At 37.7% G+C, this 23,612-nt stretch overlaps 1 protein-coding gene across 1 annotated transcript in view; it reads left to right on the top strand.

Annotated features, from left to right (window-relative positions):
- The window catches only part of LOC150089619 (WD repeat-containing protein 11-like), a 334,891-nt gene that overhangs the window by 202,774 nt on the left and 108,505 nt on the right, over positions 1–23,612 (top strand). Inside the window, exon 19 of the mRNA XM_090390050.1 lies at positions 9,246–9,327. Within this exon, the coding sequence (XP_090246176.1) occupies positions 9,246–9,327 (82 nt within the window). The remainder of the gene's footprint in view (positions 1–9,245; positions 9,328–23,612) is intronic.

The following is a 23,612-nucleotide window of genomic DNA, read 5'->3' as shown; positions in this document are numbered from 1 at the left end:
TCAGTCTTCTTAAAACCAATTGAAATGTGTTTAGATTTTTTTTTTTTTTTCCCTTCTTGGTGAAGTATCTAACAAGGAAAAAAGACATTGGTGAATATTAAATATTATAACATAAAATATGCTATTTACAACTGGAGTATAAGTTGGAATGAAGTAAAGCAGAGTGCAGTAGAAAATTCATGAAAAAAGCTATTAAATTATGATGTAGTTCGTTATGTAGATGGAATAAAAAATAAATGTGTTGTGCAGTAGTGACAGTTAATTTGGGTGATGTAAGAATTTAATGAAATAGTAACAGCATTTTAAGGAGGAAAATCTATAGGTGATGTGGGAAGTGAATAAAAATAAAGTAAAGAAGAAAAAATTAAATTACACAAGGCAAAAATTGTCTTGTACTCTTATTAAATTTGCTAATTCTGACAAGGAATTCAAAAAACATCTCTATTCCAACAGATATGCAGAAAGATGTAAAACAGCAATAGTGACAACAGCACCTTTACTCATCAAAAGATTTAGATTTACCAAAAAAGACAGTGGAGGGACTGTGTGTACTTCTGATTAAATATATAGTTATTAACATTTTGCATAAAAGTTTATATTAAAAAATTATATTATTCTACTTGATTTTGTATTTATATTCTATTTTGTTTTAATATAAACATTTTTATAAAATTTTCTTTTTACAATTTGGATGGTATTTGTATTCAAATATCATCTAAATAAGTACAGGCAACTTTACAATTCTGGAATTTTAATTTTTTTTTTTTTTTTTAAATCATAATTTTACAATCTGACAATATTAAGAAAACAATCCAGAACTCATGTCAGTAATTGAATTTGTTTTAAGAATCCATGCAGAAACAAAAAAAAAAGAAATTTCTATCTTTTAGTGCCATCACTTATTTAGTAAACTTTTTAACCTAGTGAGAACTGCCCTTTAAAATTACTGTTTTTTGGCTGGTTATACAACACTTGTGTAGCCAGTGACTAGTTTGGCATCACTTTCGAACAGCTGAGAGTTAAGAGAATTAGAAAGTACCCAGAGTACAATTGAAGAAAATGAATACCCCATTAAATTTATGATTAATCCTTTCAATAAACAGTAACTTTGTGCACAAAAGAAAACACACATGCAAGAAATTGATTGAATGCTCCACAGCACATTTTCATTTTATGTGGTATTTGATTTTAATTGAGAATTGCTTGGCACTTTGTACATTCTGCTGAATCTCCTTTTTGATAAACTTTTTGATAATGAAATATAATGAAATAATTATATATTTATTAGATACAGTAGAGTGAGTTATAGCATCTGGTAAAACAAAACTGCACACAATACAGTATGAGTTCAGTTTCCTGCTTTAGTAAAGAATCTCTCTGTATTACAATGATAAATTTAGCAGCATGCATCATGTAGTAGTAGCATGTGATGCAAGAAAGCAAGTGTATGAGCTTATGCAGCATCAGCCAAAAAAATTTACAAAACATTTCCCTCTAAATGTTTGTTCAGTTCCTCCTTAAATTTATTTAACCTATCAACTTCCACAATGACAGATGGAAGTTTGTTCCAGTAATTAACCACCTGCTACCTAAAGGCAAATTTCCACACATCTATTCTACCTCTGTCTTTCTTCAATTTTAATTTATGCCCCCTTAGGTTCGTAATCTGAACAAGTGGAAGAATCCCATTCAGAATTCAGCGTGCTCAACCCATTCAAGGCATTATACACCTCAATCAGATCACCGTGCAGGTGCCTAATCTCCAGCCACTGCAATTTGCAGAACTTAAGCCTCTCTTGGTAAGAGGATCCCTTCATTCCCCTCACCAATCTTGTTGCCCTTCTCCGTACACGCTCAAGCAAATCTACATCCTTCCTAAAATGAGGCCTCCAGACCTGTATGCAGTACTCAAGGTGTGGCCTGACCATTGCTTTATACAGAGGGACAGTCACCTCCTTTTCCCTGCTGGCAAAATTCCTGTATACCATTGACAAAACCCCATGACCTGCCCTGGCAGCCTGTTTGCATTGTTCAGAAAACTTCATATCTTACTGCACAATTACTCCCGGGTCTTTTTCATTTTCTATCACCTTAAGTGTAGTACCACACAGTTTGTACATTTCTCTGCAGTTTCTTCTACCCATATGCAGTACTTTGCGTTTGTCAATGTTAAACTTCAGTTGCCACTTCTCAGCCCATCTGCCCAAATTTTCTAGATCCTATTGCAGTAGCACACTGCCATTACTGTCATTAAACAACCCTGCCAACCTTTGTATCATATACAAACTTCGACACTAAGCCTGATATACCTTCATCGGTATCATTGATAAATATACAAAACAACAGTGGACCAAACACCGAACCCTGTGGGACTCCACTAATAACATTAGTCCATGAAGAGCAGCACCCATTGATTACGACCCTCTGTCTTCTACCACCCTTTTATCCATTGTAGCAACTTGCCCTTAATATGTTTACTCATAACAATTCAGCCTCATTAGGAGGTTATAGTTTATGGTATGATATGTCATTGATGCATCAATGTGTGTTTGACCATTAGGTATAAACAGCAGAGTGGGGATACTTACTTGAATCTGTGGATAAAAGCCGACAACTGTGCGGGGGTTAGGTACATTACACAGATGCTGGGAACATAAATATTGATAATGCAATTCAATTTCAAGGTTTTTACTGTCAAGAATAAAAAAAACTTAAAAAATTTTAAAAATGATTAATTGGTTTTAGTAGAAAATTCAATGAAAAAAACTAATTTTAGTTTTACCCAGTTTGGATTCACTACTGATGATAGAGATCAAAGTAATGCTGAACACCTCTTGAGGGTTCTTGTACAAAGCTACAAAAACCAAAGGTCTTCTGATATTGGAAAGATATGCTGAAAGTAGCAATATTTTAAATGAACAGGAAGCTAGTGCTAGAGCAACAAATTTAAATAATTAAGAGTCTGAACTATGTCTTCAACAATGTCAGGAGTGTTATCAATAAAATGAGCATTGAACTTCTTGTTAGGACAACTAATGTTGACATAATTAGTCCAATGTAAACCTGGTCTCACCCAGAAATAATTTACAGTGAGTTTTATTGTGACATATATAATGTATTTAGGAAGAACAGACAAAAGAGAAGGAATGGATCATGTTACTAGTCAAAAGCCCATGTGTGACAAGAATATTCCCAGATTCAGAACTAACACATGCTGTCATTGAATCTGTATAGTGTAAGTTATTAGACAGCAAAGGAAAAGTATGAGTGTATTGTGGGGAATTTTAATGTCTCTTACTGATCAGAACAGTTGGAAGGGAAACTTCATAGGAGTCAAAATTTTTAAATCAACTTGATATTAGCATTAGTAGAGACATAAGATGCAAGAAGGCAAGCTTATACAGCATCAGTCAAAAAAAAAAAAAAAAAACCACTTCCCATTTCACCCATCCATTTGCTCCAAAAGTTTGTTCTGTTCTTCCTTGAATTTATTTAAGCTATAAACTTCCACAACAACAGTTGGAACTTTGTTCCAGCAATCAACTACCAGCTGGCTAAAGGCAAATTTCTGTACATCTATTCTACACCTGTCTTTCCTTAAGTAAAGTTTATGCCCCCTCAGGTTTGTAATCTGAGCAAGAGGAAGAATCCCATCAGCATTGAGCTTGCCCAAACCATTCAAGGCCTTATATGCCTCAATCAGATAACGAAGCAAGTGCCTAGTCTCCAGACCCTGCAATTTGCAGAACCTAAGAATTTCTTGATAAAAGCACTCCTTTGTTCCCATCATTAATCTCTTCCTTCTCTGCACTTGTTCTAGCAACTCCACATCCTTCCTAAATTGAGGCCTCCAGACCTGTATGCAGTACTCAAGGGGTGTGCTGACCATTATACAAAGGAATACTCACCTCCTTATCCTTACCAGCAGTATTCCTGTATATCATTGACAAGACCCCATGAGCTGCTCTGGCAGCCTGTCTGCACTTTATATCAGAAAACTTTATATTGACTGCACAATTACCCCCAGGTCTTTTTCATTTTCCACTACCCTGAGTGTAGTACCACACAGTTGGTACATTTCTCTGGGGGTTACTGCTACCCATATGCAGTACTTTGCATTTGTCAATGTTAAACTTCAGTCGCCACTTCTCAGCCCATCTGCCCAACTTTTCTGGAGCCTGTTGCAGTAGCATACTGTCATTAACAACCCTACCCTTCACGTCAATGAGAAATTCTGGTAGTGAAGTTGAAAAAAATGTAATTAATGATGTTGAAATTTCACATGTTTATTTAATCAAAAAACTTTCGAGCCTACAGGCCGTAAAGCTCCTGAGGTTGATAGCATTTACCCTATAATCTTAAGGGAGGCGGCAAGTGAGTGCATTGAACCATTGAGGCTAATTATGAGAGCATCACTGGATTCAGGAGTGATTCCGTTGGATTGGAAAAGTGCTAATGTATCTCCAATGCATAAGGGTGGTTCTAAGAGTGTGAAGTGGGAAATTACTGGCCGGTTAGTCTAACTTCAGTAGTAGGGAAAATCATGGAGACTATGATCAAGGGTGGAATTCAGGATCACTTAGATAGAAATGGAATTCTGAAGGATACTCAGCATGGTTTTGTAAAGGGAAAATCATGTTTAACTAAGCTGGTTGGCTATTTTGACAGGGTTACTCAAGAGCTGGACTTCGGGAATAATTTCGATGTTTATTTGGATTTCAGCAAAGCATTTGACTCAGTCCCACATGAGCAGTTACTTTATAAGCTGGAACAGGTTGGAATCACAGGAAAACTCCTTAGATGGATAGCAGGGTGGCTTCAGGGCAGGAGGCAGAGGGTTGTGATAAATGGTTATTCCTCAGATTGGGTTGATGTAAGAAGTAAGATTTCCCAAGGACTACTGTTGTATTTGGACTACTGTTGTTTTTGATTTTCATAAATTATATTGATGAAGGGATAGAGGGCATGATGTCTAAATTTGCAGATGATGTAAAGATTGGTAGAGTTGTTAATGATTGCCGCCAAGCAGGGCTACTTCAGAATTACCTAGATAGACTTCAGAGATGGTCAGAAAAATGGCAGCTATGCTTTAATCCAGCAAAGTGTAAGTTATTGCATCTGGGGAACAGTAACCCCAAAATAACTTATACACTTGGCGGAGTTGAACTAAAGCCAATGGTGGAGGAAAGGGACTTGGGTATTATGATACAGTCAGACATGAAGTTTTCCGAGCATTGTAGACTGGCTGCAAGGAGGGCCCATGATGTCCTATTGATGATTTATCGAACAATTGCTAGTAGAGATAAGGACGTCTTAATCCCATTATATAAGGCTATTGTTAGACCACACTTGGAATACTGTGTTCAAATATGGAGACCGCACCTAAAGAAAGACATCATTCTTCTTGAAAGGGTCAAAGATGGCTAACTGGCTTGGTGACATCGGCAAAAGGGCATCCATATGAGGAAAGACTTCGAAATGTGGGTTGCAGAGCTTAGAAACTAGACACCTTAGAGGGGACTTGATTGAAGTGTTTAAGGCTCTGAGAGGCATGAGCAAAATGAATAAGGACGAAATTTTCATGGTTATAAATGATTCTAGAACTAGGGGCTATAATTTCAAGTTACGTGGAGAGTTTAAGACTTGATTGCAGGAAGCAATTAAGCTTCCTACAATCAAGCCAGCACGTTATAAATTACTGGAATAAGTTACCTACATGGGCAGTAGAGGCTGACAGTTTGGGGAAATTCTTAAAGGTCATCTGGAGAGTTACCTCAGGGAGGAGGGAAATGTATAGGTTGTCCATTTCCTTTTCTCTTATTAATTTTTATTATTATTGCTTAAATTTTTCTTCTTTTTATTAATTTGTTTTTATTCTTATTATTTTATTTTATATAATTTTTGTTATTTTATTATTATTATTATTATATATATATTTTTTACTATTATTTTTTTTTTTTTTTGGGTGGTGCAGCATTAGCCATGGTGGCTTCCTTGCACCATGTGGCCATTACTAATCAACACTGAATATGCCTTGGGCTCGTAGTCCTCCATAATTTTTTTAAAAAACTGTTACTTTCCAATGGGTATAGTCTTCTTCGATTGCAACTTCACTTTCATCAGAAAAAACATTTTGCAGCAAGCCATGGTGCTCTTTAAATTTGTCCAGCCTCCAGAACTGGCTTGGAATAATTTTATGCCCCAGAAAAGATGCATACTCCGTAGCCTTTTCTTTTATTAATGCCCCTGATAACAGCATGTATTTGTGCCGAATCAACTTCATCCCCTTAAAGACTGCTTCATCTACATCTTCACAAAGGCATGATTTCACACGCTTCCGACTGGGTCACATTTGCTCAGACAGTTTGAAAATTGAAACACAGTTTTTCAAAATGGTTAATGCGCTACTATATATTGTGTGTGTATACAAGCTGGCCTTGATTAACGTGATTAATTTGTCCCGCGAGCACATCGCGCAAAACAGAAACGCGTTAATCGAATATAATAATCAATAGGAAAAATTATAATTGGTCATTGACCTTCTGGAATGTCCATAAAGAATTTTAAAAATACCTTTTAAATAACTTTATATAGTGTAAAAAATAATGAAAATAATTATGGAATTAAATGTTTATTGCATAAAACAGCAGTTCACAAAGTGTGCACCGCGGAATATTTTAAAGTTTCGAGGAAACACAGCGATACTCGACATCTGTTGGGTACCGCGTGAACTGTTAGCTCGAGGTGTTCACAGTTTCAACATTTCTTATTAAGTTGTTTGGACCTAACTAGAATTAACGGAACTGTTAGGTATTTCTTTTGGTCTAGGTGCGCTGTGAAAAAATTACTGAGACACTAAGGGCGCAGTGAACCGAGAAAGTTTGGGAACCTCTGACATAAAATACACAATGAAGAAACGACGAGGAAATATTTTAACAGTGTTGACTTTCTCTATTCATCAATCAATTTCCAATAGCTGACAACAGTCTTCTCTGGGCCCTAGCGAAATTAATATCGCAGAGAACCTCAAACCTTTTGTTTGAGGTTCTCTGCGATACAAAAGATTTCATCTAGTTCTTTTACCGTTATCTCCTTCGCGGTAACATTTTCATCTGGTTTATTTAAAAATTAGAATTTTTAAATGAATCCGTTAATAAAGTCAATTAGAATTTAAAAATTGCTTTTAAAAATTAGAATTTTTAAATGTAAGTCTGCATTGACTTTATTAGCAAGAGACAAACAAGTAACATGTCTTCTTCCGATGGTTGATGGAACACACTGAGGCGGGCAGCAGGCAAGTGTTTGTTTATTGCCCGTCCGACACACAGTAAGCTTAACATGCGATTCAAATCTTTTTCAACTATCTCATAAAAAAAAAAAGATTGTGTTAACTGGAAATTTGCGTCTTGAAAAGTGGTATATATTTTTTTCAAATAGCGGTAACCGAAAAACACGTAATCGAACTTGCATTATGCGAAACCTGGCTGTATATACAGGGTGTCTCAAAAATATTGGTACAAACGTTTAGGGGAGGTAGGTAACATCTAAAGGAATGTGAATCGCATAGGAACCCATAACCAGAAACGTCACGGGAAAGTAGTAGCAGAGGCACAAAAGGCAGAAATGACACAAGACAGTAATTAATGGCAAACATTTATTTGACATAATATTAACAATGGAGTACGAGATGGATGCATTTCATAATGTTACAACAGATGCTCGAAGGTTCCACCATGAGACGCGATGCATGCGTGACACCGACGCAGACGAGTCTCGCCATAAGATCCATTTCTGTCTCCACAGGTGATTCATACATGATAGATTTGAGGGCCCCCCCCCCACAGAAAGAAATCAAGGTTCGATAAATCAGGTGAGCGTGGGGGCCAGGCAGTGGGTCCACCACAGCCAATCCATCGATGCCCAAAACGCCTGTTCAAATGGTCATGAACACACCTTCCATAATGGGCAGGCGCCCCGTCATGTTGAAACCAAATGTTGCATCTCACATTTGCTGGAACATCGTCAAGTAACCCTGGTAGAACTTGTTCAAGAAAGATCCGATATTTAGTGGAGTTCATGCGGGATGGTAACAGGTATGGGCCCACTAAGCATTCACCGACCATACATGCCCACACATTTATTGCAAAGCGATGTTGTGCCGCATGGGTGCGCACACCGTGTGGGCCCTCTGCTAATCCATACACTAGGTGCATGTCTGCCAGCTCACAGTCGTATATCGATGCATGCTCTTCGTGCGGCGACTACTGCTTAAATGAGTAAACCAGAAATTTTCCCTCTCGTGAACTGATGAACAGCGCCGTGTACCGACTTACGGTGATGTTTCCAGTTATGGGTTTCTATGCGATTCACATTCCTTTATATGTTACCTACCTCCCCTAAACGTTTGTACCAATATTTTTGAGACACCCTGTATATATATGTTTTAAAGGAAGCAACATTTTAAGATATTATTAATAATAAAAATAATAATAATAAAATAATGTTTATGGACCTGGGACACTTCTATATGCAAAAAGTACCCAACGACCATAATTGCTACATAAGTTAGTCGTGAAAGGCAATGTGCTAACGTTACGGTAACGCTAAGTATGGAGAACAAAGGGCGAATGGAACAGAAATAGCTATCACTGTGAACAAAGAAGGGTGCTAAGATAAAGGAGAAGTAATAAGAATAACTTAGTGCCGTTCATCCTGTGACCTCAGCATCTTTTTCAAGGGCCAGCTGCCGAAATCAAAGGAGGAAGTGGTAATAGGTGGGTAAAGCCTCATGTTTCTGACATGAAATACACGCCGCACGTAGGTAAAGTTAGTTAAAAAAATTTTAATTTTAATCATGAGGCGTGCGTATATTTCATGGCTGACCCTACAGAGGTTAGAAATAAAGATTAAAAGAATAACAAGAATAAAAAGCAAGAAATGGGATAACTTACTGGGGTCGTGTAGGTTGTGGTGATCTGTACTGCTGTGGAGAAATAAAAGGTTTAAGCTGAGTGTGGCCTACAGTATATGGTATAAACTGGCAACCCCTGGTGTAAGAAATCAGAAAAATTTAAAATTAAATAAATTAATTAAGATTTGCAGCTAGCAGTTGTCTTATTTAAAAAATAATAATTTAATAACTTTTAATTCCCAAACTTTGTTCATTATTTTTTTAATGAATTCATTAAAAAAAAAATCTTCATTCTTAATAGAGAATTTTATTGATGAAATCTTATTTTATATAGGTTATTTGGAGATGAAGATGGCTGCCTTTTCTGGACAGTAGCTCTGTATTTCTTAAAACAGAATAGATTTTCCATATTAAAGGTATAGTGTACAAGGAAACACTATAAGGAGTCATTTTTCAATATTAAGATTTTCTGCTAAACACACACACACGCACACAAGTTTGATCAAAACATTGAGCTGTGAAAAAGAGAGTTAAAATCACATGGGAAGGTTCATGTAGATTGCATTTTTTGATGAGAGGATGGTGTTAGAATTTCTCCCATGAGGGGTCACATTAGTGCTCTGTATTACCAAGAAGCTTTACAACTGTTGAGAGACAAAATAGATTGCAAACAGTGTGAAAAATGGTAAAATAGATCACTCATTATCTGGCAATTTTTGACAAAAGCATCCCCCATTATGCTTGTATCCACTATATTTACCTGATTTGACATGCTGCCACTTTTGTCATTCCCAAAATTAAAACAGAACATGAAAAGGAAACAATTTGAGTCAATTCAAGAAATCCAATCAAACATGACAGCCTAAGAACATTTTCAAGACAACACTGCCAAAAATGTTTTGATCAGTGGTAGGTACAAAGGAACAAATGTGTTACAGAGGGAGATTATATAGAAAAATATTACATGATAAAATTGATCACTGAATAAAATTTTTTGTAACATTCACCAACTTTTTGATCAAACCTGTGTATGTGTGTTAGATTGCATTGGAGGAAGGTATTAGCTTACAGATGTAATTTCCATGTTTCATTTCAAATTCATACATTCATCCATACTATTTTTTATATTACATTAAATAGTTTTCCTTTATACTTATACTGCTGTATACGAGTACTCACACATACTGCATATATAGAGCAAAATAAGTAGGAAGAAAAACCATGGTTATTATGATGTAGACAAAATTATATGGATGGTTATGAATTTGAGATAGAAATGGGATATGGAATTTACATCTATAAGAAAAAATCAGCTGTAACAGAATGTACATTAAGATATATGTAAATTTTAAGAATGTATTGACAAAAGGTGCAGTATTAACTATATAGATTCCAAACCTGTCAGGTAATAGAGAAGTAAAAAGAAAGTATAGGAAATTATTTCTTATGTAAAATTAAAGGTAAATCATAGGTAAGAATTAAATTGCATCAATCAGGTACACACACTCACAACACAAACTTTGTATGTGTCTGTGCATATTCTACCTTTTCAGTTTATATAGAAAACTGATATGGAGTCACCAATAAATGTCTAGCACTTTTGCTGAATGAAGACAAAATTAAGTAAAGATTTAAGGATAAATAATCAACAGAAAGTTAAAAGTATATGAATGGAGAATATAAAGTAGTAGTAGTAGTAGTGGCATGTGATGCAAGAAAACAAGTGTATGAGCTTATGCAGCATCAGCCAAAGAAAGAAAAAAAAAAAAATCACACCATTCCCTCTTAATGCCTGTCCAGTTCCTTCTTAAATTTATTTAATGGCGCCTCCATAGCCAGGTGGGAAGGAGCAGCAGTGCGCAGCACACGCTTCTTGATTAAACCGGGGTTCGAGCCCATCACCACCAAATACGGAGGATGCGGAAAGGTCAAGGAATGACCACCGCATATCCCGGAGCAATATGGCCTTAGTTGCTAATGCTCCTAAAAACCAACCAACCTTAAATTTATTTAACCTATCAACTTCCACAACGACAGATGGAAGTTTGTTCCAGCAATTAAATGGGTAAAGGCAAATTTCTGCACATCTATTCTACATCTGTCTTTTCTTAATTTGAATTTATGTCCCCTTAGGTTCGTAATCTCAACAAGTGGAAGGATCCCATCAGAATTCAGCGTGCTCAACCCATTCAAGGCCTTATACACCTCAATCAGATCACCGCGCAGGTGCCTAGTCTCCAGCCACTGCAATTTGCAGAACTTAAGCCTCTCTTGGTAAGAAGATCCCTTCATTCCCCTTACCAATCTTGTTGCCCTTCTCTGTACACGCTCAAGCAAATCTATATCCTTCCTAAAATGAGACCTCCAGACCTGTATGCAGTATTCAAGGCGCAGCCTGACCATTGCTTTATACAGAGGACAATCACCTCCTTCTCCCTGCTAGCAAAATTCCTATATATCATTGACAAAACCCCATGACCTGCCCTGGCAGCCCATCTGCATTGCTCAGAAAACTTCATATCTGACTGCACAATTACTCCCAGGTCTTTTTCATTTTCTACCACCTTAAGTGTAGTACCAACAGTTGGTACGTTTCTCTGGGGTTACTTCTACCCATATGCAGTACTTTGCATTTGTCAATGTTAAACTTCAGTTGCCACTTCTCAGCCCATCTGCCCAAATTTTCTAGATCCTATTGCAGCAGCACACTGCCATTACTGTCATTAACAACCCTGCCAACTTTTGTATCATCTGCAAACTTCGACACAAAGCCTGATATACCTTCATCAATATCATTGATAAATGTACAAAACAACAGTGGACCCAAAACCGAACCCTGTGGGACTCCACTAATAACATTAGTCCATGAAGAGCAGCACCCATTAATTACCACCCTCTGTCTTCTCCCACTCAACCATCCTTTTATCTGCTGTAGCAACTTGCCCTTAATACCATTCTGCTCCAATTTGTACAATAATCTTACATGCGCAACAGTGTCAAAAGCTTTCCTGAAATCCAAATATATGATATCAAAATTATTTTTTGCATCCAGTTCCTTTGTAACCACATCATAATATCCTATCAAATTTGTCAGACAAGACTTTCCCTTAACAAACCCATGCTGTGTCTGAATTATTGCTGCAGTCTTGTCTAGATGATCCTGCAGTGCATCTTTAACCAGTGACTCCATTATTTTACCTGGAACAAAAGTTAAACTAACTGGTCTGTAATTACTCGTGTCACCCTTCGATCCCCCTTTGTGAATTGGGGATATATTTGCACATCTCCAGTCCTTTGGGACCTCTCTCGAGTCCAAGGATGCTCTCATAATTATGGCTAAGGGTTTGCTTAGTTGCTTTGCCGCCTCCTTTAATATAACTGGATAAATCCCATCCACCCCCAGGTGCCTTTCTTATGTTTAACTTCAACAATTTCTCCTCCACTTTGCTCTCAGTTATTACAAAATCATTAAGCACCCTGCTACAATTTGATAACCTTCTGCCATTTTCAAACCTTAATAACTCCTCATGTGTGAATGTAGATGCAAAATACTCATTCGGTTTGTTTGCTATCTGAGCAGGATCATCAACAGCCGAACCATCGATATCCAGTGGACTAGTTAGATTCATCCCCTTCCTTTTAGAGTTTATATAAGTAAAGAAATCCTTGCTGTTTTTCTTATCATCTTTTGCCAAAGATTTCTCGTAATCTGCCTTCATCCGTCTAACCTCCTTTGTGACCTGAGTACAGACTAGCTTATATCTGCCATAGGCTTCTGAGTAGCTTGATAATTTATATGCATCCTATGCATTTTTCTTCTCTGTAACGAGTCTCATTAGTTCATTTGATAACCATTTAGGCCTAAACCTTGAACAATATTTCTTAATAGGTATGAAACTTTTACAAGCATCCACGATTAATTCCTTGAATGCTTCCCACTTAGAATTTACTGTTGGTAACGTCGTCAGCTGATCCCAATGTACAGAATTTAAAAACTGTCGGAGACCACTGTACTTGCCTTTACGGAAGCAAAAACCCTTTCCTTTACCCCTGATGGTAATTAAATCTTTAAGTAAATCCCACAGCAGTACACTGTGATCACTGCCACCTAGTGGTTCTTTTATCTGCAAATTCCTAATACAAGAATGATCACTACTGATAACCAGATCAAGAGTATTACTTTCTCTGGTTGCCTCTCGAACATGCTGCTGCAGAAAACAATCATCCAATAAATCCACAAAAGTCTGACTAGTGTGTGAGTGCCCAACCCACAAGTTCCAGTCAATATCTGGGAAGTTAAAATCCCCCATTATAAGACATTCCGATTTACTAGCCCACTCTATTTCTCTGTACAATTGTTCATTGTACTCATTCGAGTCATTAGGCCTATAACACACTCCTACTCTTATTTTTGCTTTCGCAGTCCTTATGTCACACCAAACTGACTCAACAGTGCACTGTTCATCTATATCAACTGGATGCACTTCTTTTGATTTTATGTTTTTCTTAATTAACAGCATAACACCTCCTCCCTTCCTATCCTGTCTATCCTTTCTGTACACATTGTACTCCCCAAATTCCAATTCTGCATTCCTTATTTCTGTGTGACACCACATCTCTGCTATCCCAACAATATCTGCCTTTGATGTCTTGACCAACACTTCAAATTCATCAAATTTATTTACTATACTTCTAGCATTGGTATACATGCAAGTATACAAGTTTTTACTCATGTTTTCTGGAAGCATAAATTCCTGTTTGTGCTAGCTTTGGCCCTGGAAACTATAGTTGTTAGATAAAGAAAATGGCTGTATGCAGATATAAAAAAAGATGTCATCTCAATAATTTAGTAGATAATTGTAGATGGCTTGTTTCTAATTCTTCTAATAATATATGGCTTATTTCTAATTCTTCAGTTTCGTTTTCTGCCTACACCAAAGCTCGCAACAATTGTAAAGCAGTTATTAATCAGTCTAAACTAGAGTTTTAACAGCCCAAGAGTAGAAAACTTGCTTCTTGCCCTAATGGTAGCTGAGCAGTCTGGTCTCTTGCTAGAGCTATTGGCCGCAACTTTTGCCCATCTCTGCTCCCACCTTTGTCCAAACAAAACAGATGGTTCTGTTGTCACTTCAGCCAAGGATAAAGCTGACTTGCTAGCATCCCATTTTACTTCCAACTCATGTATTAATGATCTTGGTAAAACACCTCCCACCATTCCCAACACGCTCCATTCAATACCTCCTGTGGTCTTCCGTCAAAAGGATGTCAGAAAGATTTTGATGAATCTTGATGCTAAGATTGTTCCACTTGTTCTCAAAACCTGTGCTCCTGAAATTACTCCTATTCTTTGCCTTCTTATTCCAAAAGCGTTTTTCCTTCTGCTTGGAAATTTGCTCATATCCAGCCAGTTCCTAAAAAGGGTGACAAATCCCTCCCATCCAATTATCGTCCCATTGCAATTACTTCTACTCTTTCTAAAGTAATGGAGAAATCAGTTAACTGCCAACTATTAAACTACCTAGAAACCTTCCGTCTAATCAACAATCGCCAGTATGTATTCCATCAGTGTCGATCCACTGTTGATATTCTGGCTTATGTTACCCATTTATGGACTAATTAAATGGAAAGGTTCGGTGAAACACAAGTACTTGCTCTTGACATCTCAAAGGCTTTCGATCGTGTTTGGCATAAAGGTCTTCTAAACAAGCTTCCATCTTATGGTTTGCCAATTGTTTTTAGTGATTGGTTATCCAATTTTCTCTCTGATCGCTCACTGAGGGTGATGGTAAATGGCTCTCTGTCTTCTAACTTCTCCACTAATACCAGTGTCCCCCAAGGTTCAGTTCTTTCCCCCACTCTTTTCCTCTTTTATATAAATGACCTTCTTCCATTGACTGGAAATCCTATCCATAGTTTTGCCGATGATAGTACATTGCATTTCACTTTCCATTTGAGAAACGTTGTCCTGCTCAATCAGCTTCAACTTCTCGGAAATCTGCTACCAATTCCTTAAATGCCGATCTTCAGGTAATTCTCCAGTGGGGCAAAGACAACTTAGTTGATTTCAACCCTTCTAAAACTCAGTCTTGTCTCATATCTTGCAAAAAGGATTCTTCTGCTCTTATGCTTATCTTTAGTGAAACTCCAATTTCTAGGCAAAATGATATATCTCTTTTGGGGATTACCCTGACTTCTAATCTCTCTTGGCACAAGCACATTACAAATATTATTTCTTCTGCATCTAAAAAACTTGGTTTTCTCTTTCGCTCTCGACATTACTTTTCTTCCAAACAGCTGCTCAATCTGTATAAATCACAAATCTGCCCTGCCATGGAATATTGTTCCCACATTGGGGGTGGTGACCCCAAAAACCTCTCTCAGGCTGCTTGATTCTATTCAGAAGAGAGCAGTTAGGTTAATTAATGATTCATCTCTAACAGAGTCTCTCCACTCGCTGTCTCACAGACGTACTGTTTCTGCTGCATGCCTCTTCTACAGATACTTCCATGGGCACTGTTCTTCTGAATTGGCTTCTATAATTCCCACTCTCTCTTTCAAAACAGTCCGAACATGTGCCGCCACCAGGCAACAGTCATTTACTGTCCAACTTCAAACTCACAGAACCAACTTTTCATCTTCCTCGTTTATTCATTCAACTGCCATTTTCTGGAACAACCTTCCTTCATACGTATTTCCTGAAAATTACAGTCTACAGAAGTTCAAGTCCAGTGTCAACAAATATCTCCTTTCGTGTTTTCAACCTCCAACCCAAGCACTGTACTAAGTACTATAGGTTCTAATACCTCTCATGTTTGAGGTGTACATAAAAAAAAAAAAAAAAAAAAATTAAGACTAATTGCTAAGCAAGAAATAGATGGTAATGCAGGGCTAAAGCTAAGGCAAAAAATTAGTATCATTTGTGTGATAGAAGTAGAAATAACCTTGTATATGAAGGTATTAAAACAGAAAAGTAAAATAATATTAAATACTTTTTTGTAATTTAAAAATAATAAAATTTTAGTGCAAACAAAGGCATTTCATTAGCTGGTGAACAACACTATATGCACCACTATCATCACTGAAGAATATTGTTTAAATTGGAGAATGAGCGAAGGTATGATGAATATGTAAAAGTAATACTTTTGTATTTAGATTTCAGAAAATTGTTCAATATTTTTCAACCTTATATATCCAAAGCAGTTTCCTGTTGTAGTAAATTTTCAAGAAGTGAGAAATTGGTTTCTTTTACTTGACAGAAAAGTGAGAAAACTATGAATAATAACACTAGCCAACAAAAAATAATTTTTGTCATACCTCCACAATGAAAATATGTGATTCTGGAAGAAATAAATGCGCTGATTCTGAAAATCACCATATAAAGTCTATCACATCTACATTGAAAGATGTACCAACATTTAATGTTAAAATAAAGGGATATATTCAAGTTTGTAATACAATTGTAAAAAACTTAACTTTGGAAAAAATATTATGAATCATAGTGAAATAGTTATATTTTAATAATATATAATCAGCATACCTGTAATTGTCCATAAAAATATTTGCTACTAAGGGATTTTTTCTTGTATTCCTGCTTATTCTACCTAACAAGGAACCAGCAGTAATCCCCCATCATTACAGGATCCCAGTGACCTTGGTACTACTTTTCCATCATGGAAATATCTTGATGAAACCACTCCCCTTGTGTGTCACTCACATCTCCCAGATTTTCCGGGAAAAATTCAAGATAGGAATAGAGAAAATGAATTTTCAATGACATTCGACAGCCCATGTTTTTGTGGCAATCGAGTAAATTATAAACCAACATTTCATAGTTTCTTCTTTCCTATTACCCAAAAAACTATGTACTACCACCTTAAATGATCGCCAAGCTGCCAATTCAACCTCCTTTAACTGGGTTTCAAACATATTGTCTTTCAGGAGTTTCCTGATTTGGGGTCCTACCAAAATTCCTTCCTTAAGTTTGGCATATATTAAATTAGGAAACACATTTCTCAAGTATGCAGATCCATTACCTTCTTTATCTAGTCCCTTAACGAAATTTTTCATCAATCCAAGTTTGATGTGCAGGGTTGGAAGAAAAACCTTGTTTAATTGCACTAAAGAAATATATTTTACATTACATTGTCCTGGCATGAACTCATTCTGCTTGTGCCAATGTTGCACAATATAATGTTCTTCTGACACACAGCTGTCCCACAAACACAAAAAAAAATTTTGTGAACCCCCCCCCCCCTGCAAGCCAGTTGATCACTGCATATGTTCTAACCATAATCCTAGTATTTTATGGCATGTAGAACCTTAGAAATGCTTTCATGACTTTCTTTAAGTCCAACTGAATGAAACACAGGAACTGTTGGAAATTCGTTACCATTATGAAGCAAAACTGCTTTTAAACTTAATTTTGAGGCAACTATGAATAAATGCCATTCATCTGAATTATGTTTGGCACCTAGTTCTTTCAGAAGTCCAATAATGTCTTTGCAAAAACACAAACTGTCCTCCATAGCAAAATATTTTGAAAACTTTTCATGTCTTTTTCAAAACACTGAAATCTTTTCTGTAACCTAGAACCTAACAGTTCAGCTTGTTCTTTCGGCAAATTTAAGTCTCGAACCAAATCATTCAGCTCATCTTGTTTGATTAAATGTACCTCACTACCTGAACTTACTGGCTCATAGTTGACATCTTGCAAAGTGGAGACTTCCAGGGAATCCTCAACTTGAACTTGATCACTATTTCAGAAGGTATATTTGGATATATTATAGCGTTTTTGCTTCTTTTTTTTTTTTAGACATACCAGATACTCTATATCTGTCACACAGAAATAGCAATCATTAGTGTGGTTACGTCTCATCAAACCATAGGGACTGCAAAAGGTAATGCTTTGAGTTTGCCATGTAGCCACTTTATAAGATTTGGCATAAGGTTTGTTGTTTGTCGCCTCACAACACTTGTGAGGTGACCAAGGTTTGTCTTGATCACCAATTTTACATCAAAAATAAAAAGAATACAAAAGTTTTGTAATGTCATAGATATTTTTCCTTTGAGTCTTTAGGGTAAATGGTCCACAAACATAACAAAAATTGTCTGGATGATTGATACACTTCCTATGTGTCTGCTTATTCATTGTAGCAGTAAATGAATTTCTGAAAACATAAATTCAGTTTTGAACACTACAATATAAAAACAACACATTCAATTTTTTTCACTACACAGGACACAGACATGGCAACTTACTAGTCCTCATGTGAAAACACTGAAAGGAAAAATATTTGTGAATCGGCAAGTAAAACTGGAAATTATTTTACTGCTACCTATTTTACTGCTAAATTATTTTACTGCTGCAAGGGTTGTGGGCCACACCCTCCTATCTTGAGGGACTGTTTATGTTTGGAGGATAGATTTACAACCCTGAGAACATGTCATGATCAGTTAATACTTGGAAAACCTTGGCACAGCCTACAAAAATCCTCACCAAAAATAATGTGTTGATCTCTTCAAATTGTAAATTGTATCAAATTTGAACCTAAGAACCATAGGTAGAAGTCTGATTATCACAAGAAAACCGAGGCCAGAATCAATTGCTAAAATTAAGAGAATTAGCTTATTAGCATTAGCATTAGCAGAGGCATTTGATGCAAGAAAGCAAGCTTATGCAGCATCAGCCAAAAAAAAAAAAAACAAAAAACCCACTTCCACTTCACCCCTCTGTTCGTTCAAAATACCTGTCCAGCTGAGCCTTAAACTTATTTAGGCTATCAACCTCCACCACAAGGGATGGAAGTCTGTTCCACCAACCAACCACCCGCTGGCTAAAGGCAAATTTCCGCACGTCTATCCTACATCTGTCTTTCCTCAATTTGAATTTATGCCCTCTCAGGTGATTATTCTGAGCTAGAGGAAGAATCCCATCAGCATTGAGCATGCTTAAACCATTCAAGGCTTTATACACCTCTATCAGATCACCTTGCTGGTGCCTAGTCTCCAGACACTGTAATTTGCAAAACTTAAGCCTTTCTTCGTAAGAGCACCCCTTTGTTCCATTCACTAATCTTGTTGCCCTTCTCTGTACTCGTTCCAGCAGCTCTACATCCTTCTTGAAATGAGGCCTCCAGACCTGTATACAGTACTTTGGGTGTGGCCTGACCATCGCCTTATACAATGGAATAATCACCTCCTTATCCCTGCTGGGAAAATTCCTGTATATCATTGACAATACTCCATGAGCTACTCTTGCAGCCCGTCTGCACTGATCAGAGAACTTCATATCTGCCTGCACAACCACCCCCAAGTCCCTTTCATTCTCTACCACTGTCAGTGTAGTACCACAGAGTTGATACGTTGCTCTGGGGTTGCTGTTTCCCATGTGTAGTACTTTACATTTGTCAATGTTAAACTTCATTTGCCACCTCTCAGCCCATCTGCTCAACCTTTCCAGATCCTGTTGCAGCAGCATAGTGTCAGTAGTGTCCTTGACAACCCTGCCAACCTTTGTATCGTCTGCAAACTTGGACATTAAGCCCGATATACCATCATCAATATCATTTATAAATACAGAAAACAATAATGGACCCAACACTGAGCCCTGAGGGACTCCACTAATAACATCAGTCCACGATGAGCAGTGTCCATTGATTACCACTCTCTGTCTTCTCCCCCTCAACCACCCCTTTATCCATAGCAGCAATTTGCCTCCAATATCACACTGCTCCAATTTGTGTAGCAGTCTTCCATGTGCAACAGTATCAAAAGCCTTTCTAAGATCCAAGTATATAATATCAAAGTTATTCCCTGCATCCAGTTCCTTTGTGACTGCATCATAGTATCCAATCAAGTTGGTCAGGCAAGACTTCCCCTTAACAAAACCATGCTGTGTCTGAGCTATAACTGAAGTCTTGTCTAAATGATCCTGCAGTGCTTCTTTAACCAGTGCCTCCATTAATTTTCCTGGAACAGAAGTTAAGCTCACAGGTCTGTAATTACTTGTGTCAGCCTTTGATCCTCCTTTGTGAATTGGGGTCACATTTGCACATTTCCAGTCTATGGGTACCTCCCCTGAGTCCAAGGAAGCTCTCATAATTATGGCTAAGGGTTTGCTTACTTCCTTTGCTGCCTCCTTAAATATAACTGGATAGATCCCATCCACCCCGGGTGCCTTTTTTGTGTTTATCTTCAACAGTTTCTCCTCCACTTTACTCCCAGTTATTTCAAGATTCTGTAGCTTACTGCTAGAGTTGAATACACCTCTGGCATTCCCCTCGCTGAATAACTCCTCATGTGTGAATGTCGATGCAAAATATTCATTTAGTTTGTTAGCTACCTGAGCAGGATCATCAACACTTGACCCATCAATATCAAGTGGACCAATCTGATTCATCCCCTTCCTTCTAGAGTTTACATAAGTAAAGAACTCTTTGCATCCCTTGCCAAGGATTTCTCGTAATCTGCCTTCGCCTGCCTAACCTCCTTTGTAACTTGGTTGCATATCAACTTGTATCTATCATAGGCTTCTGTGTCATGTGTTAATTTGTAAGTATCCCATGCATTTTTCTTCTCTGCCATATGCCTCATTAGTTCATCTGACATCCATTTTGGCCTAAACCTTGAACAATATTTCTTAGTTGGTATGTAAAGCCTAGTAGCTTCCAAGATAAGTTCTTTGAATGCTTCCCATTTTGAATTTGCTGTTGGTAACATCATCAGTTGGTCCCACTGTATAGAATTTAAATACTGTCTCAGTCCATCGTAGTCGCCTTTACGGAAGCAATAACCCTTCCCTTTACCCCTAATGGTAGTTACCTCTTTGAGTAAATCCCACTTCAGCACACTGTGATCACTGCCACCTAGTGGTTCATTTATCTGCAGATTCTTAATGCATGAAGAATCACTGCTGATAATCAAATCAAGAGTATTACTCCCTCTAGTTGCCTCCCGAACATGCTGATGTAGAAAACAATCATCCAATAAATCCACAAAAGCCCTGCTAGTGTGTGAGTAACCAGCCCCCAAATTCCAGTCAATATCTGGGAAATTAAAATCTCCCATTATAAGACACTCTGATTTACTGGCCCACTCTATTTCCCTGTACAGTTCCTTATTATACTCATCAGAGTCATTAGGCCTATAGCACACTCCTACTCTCAATTTTGATCTCCCAATGTTTATGTCACACCAAACTGACTCCACACTGCACTGTCCAGCGATGTCGACTGGCTTCACTTCCTTGGTTTTTATGTGTTTCTTAACTAATAGCATAACCCCTCCCCCCTTCCTATCCTGTCTATCCTTTCTGTAGACGTTGTACTCCCCAAATTGCAGTTCTGCATCCCTTATATCTGTGTGACACCACGTCTCTGATATCCCAACAATATCTGCCTTCGATGTTTTGAGCAATACCTCAAATTCATCAAATTTATTTACTAAACTCCTAGCATTGGTGTACACGCAAGTATACCTGCACCTGTTTCTATTCTTAGCTACCCTAACACAACCCATGTGTTTACTTGTACCGCAATGGCTCCCAGCAGTCTCTGAAATACCATGCATCTTGTTTTTCAGGCTTCTGCTCATTCTAATAGAAGCAGTGCAAGAATCTCTTTCACCTCTGCCCGTGGCTACTGTCAATCTGTTGGTCTTTGTCTCCCCCCAAGCTAGCAGTTTTCCGACCCACCTAACACTGCCTCGATAGCATTAGCAAATATTCTTGCACCCTTTCTATTTAAGTGTATCCCATCCCTGTAGAAGCAATCTCTCCTGTTAACAAGTACAGTCCAGGCTGAAAAAAATTCTACCCCTTGAGCCTTGCACAATCTTTCCAGGGCCAAATTGATCGACAAGGCTCTCATCATATACTCCCTCCTATCGTGTCTGGGCAGAATTGCAGACACTTTCAAATTCAACCCTAATTCTCGGCTTTTGTTCAACAGTGACCTGTACTTGTTAAGTAATTCTGCCGGTCTCCTACTCTTAATATTATTAGTGCCAACGTGTACAACTATATCACCTTTTGTGCCCTTAAAAGATGATATTCGCTCTACAACGTCATCAACCTTTGCCCCTGGCAGACATACCCTGGTCCTGTTCCACCTATCATTTTTCTTCCAGCTCATGTATTAATGATCCTGGTAAAACACCTCCCACCATTCCAAACATGCTCCATTCAATGCCTCCTGTGGTCTTCCGTCAAAAGGATATCAGAAGGATTTTGATGAATCTTGATGCTAAGAAAGCTCCAGGTCCTGATGGTATTTCTCCACTTGTTCTCAAAACCTGTGCTCCTGAACTTACTCCTATTCTTTGCTGCCTTTTTTCACTTTCTTATTCCAAAGGTGTTTTTCCTTCTGCTTGGAAATTTGCTCATATCCAGCCAGTTCCTAAAAAGTGTGACAAATCCCTCCCATCCAATTATCGTCCCATTGCAATTACTTCTACTCTTTCTAAAGTAATGGAGAAATCAATTAACCGCCAACTCTTAAACTACCTAGAAACCTTCCGTCTGATCAATGATCGCCAGTATGGATTATGTCAGTGTCGATCCACTGGTGATATTCTGGCTTATGTTACCCATTTATGGACTAATTCAATGGAAAGGTTCGGTGAAACACAAGTAGTTGCTCGACATCTTAAAGGCTTTCGATCGTGTTTGGCATAAAGGTCTTCTAAACAAGCTTCCATCTTATGGTTTGCCAGCTGTTTTTAGTAATTGGTTATCCAGTTTTCTCTCTGATCGCTCACTGAGGGTGATGGTAGATGGCTCTCTGTCTTCTAACTTTTCTACTAATGCCGGTGTCCCCCAAGGTTCAATTCTTTCCCCCACTCTTTTCCTCTTTTATATTAATGACCTTCTTCCATTGACTGGAAATCCTATCCATAGTTTTGCCAATGATAGCACATTGCATTCCACTTTCCATTTGAGAAACGTCCTGCTCAATCAGCTTAAACTTCTCGAAAATCTGCTACCAATTCCTTAAATGCCGATCTTCAAGTAATTCTCCAATGGGGCAAAGACAACTTAGTTGATTTCAACCCTTCTAAAACTCAGTCTTGTCTTATATCTCACAAAAAGGATTCGTCTGCTCCTATGCTTATCTTTAGTGACACTCCAATTTCTAGGCAAAATTATATATCTCTTTTGGGGATTACCCTGACTTCTAATCTCTCTTGGCACAAGCACATTACAAATATTGCTTCCTCTGCATCTAAAAAACTTGGTTTTCTCTTTCGCTCTCGGCGTTACTTTTCTTCCAAACAGCTGCTCACTCTGTATAAATCGCAAATCTGCCCTGCCATGGAATATTGTTCCCACATTGGGGGGGTGCCCCCAAAACCTCTCTCAGGCTTCTTGATTCCATTCAGAAGAGGGCAGTTATGTTAATTAATGATTCATCTCTAACAGAGTCTCTCCACTCGCTTTCTCATAGACGTACTGTTTCTGCTGCATGCCTCTTCTACAGATACTTTCATGGGCACTGTTCTTCTGAATTGGCTTCTATAATTCCCGCTCTCTCTTTCAAAACAGTCCGAACATGTGCCGCCACCAGCCAACATCCATTTACTGTCCAACTTCAAACCCACAGAACCAACTTTTCATCTTCCTCATTTATTCATTCAACTGCCGTTTTCTGGAACAACCTTCCTTCATACGTATTTCCTGAAAATTACAATCTACAGAAGTTCAAGT

The sequence above is a fragment of the Mastigoproctus giganteus genome, chromosome 2 (genome assembly GCF_048544385.1).
Source record: "Mastigoproctus giganteus isolate SK-2022 chromosome 2, ASM4854438v1, whole genome shotgun sequence".
Classification (NCBI taxonomy): Eukaryota; Metazoa; Arthropoda; class Arachnida; order Uropygi; family Thelyphonidae; genus Mastigoproctus; species Mastigoproctus giganteus.
The sequence above is the reverse complement of the archived record's forward strand: the minus strand, read 5'-3'. Positions and strand labels throughout refer to the sequence as shown.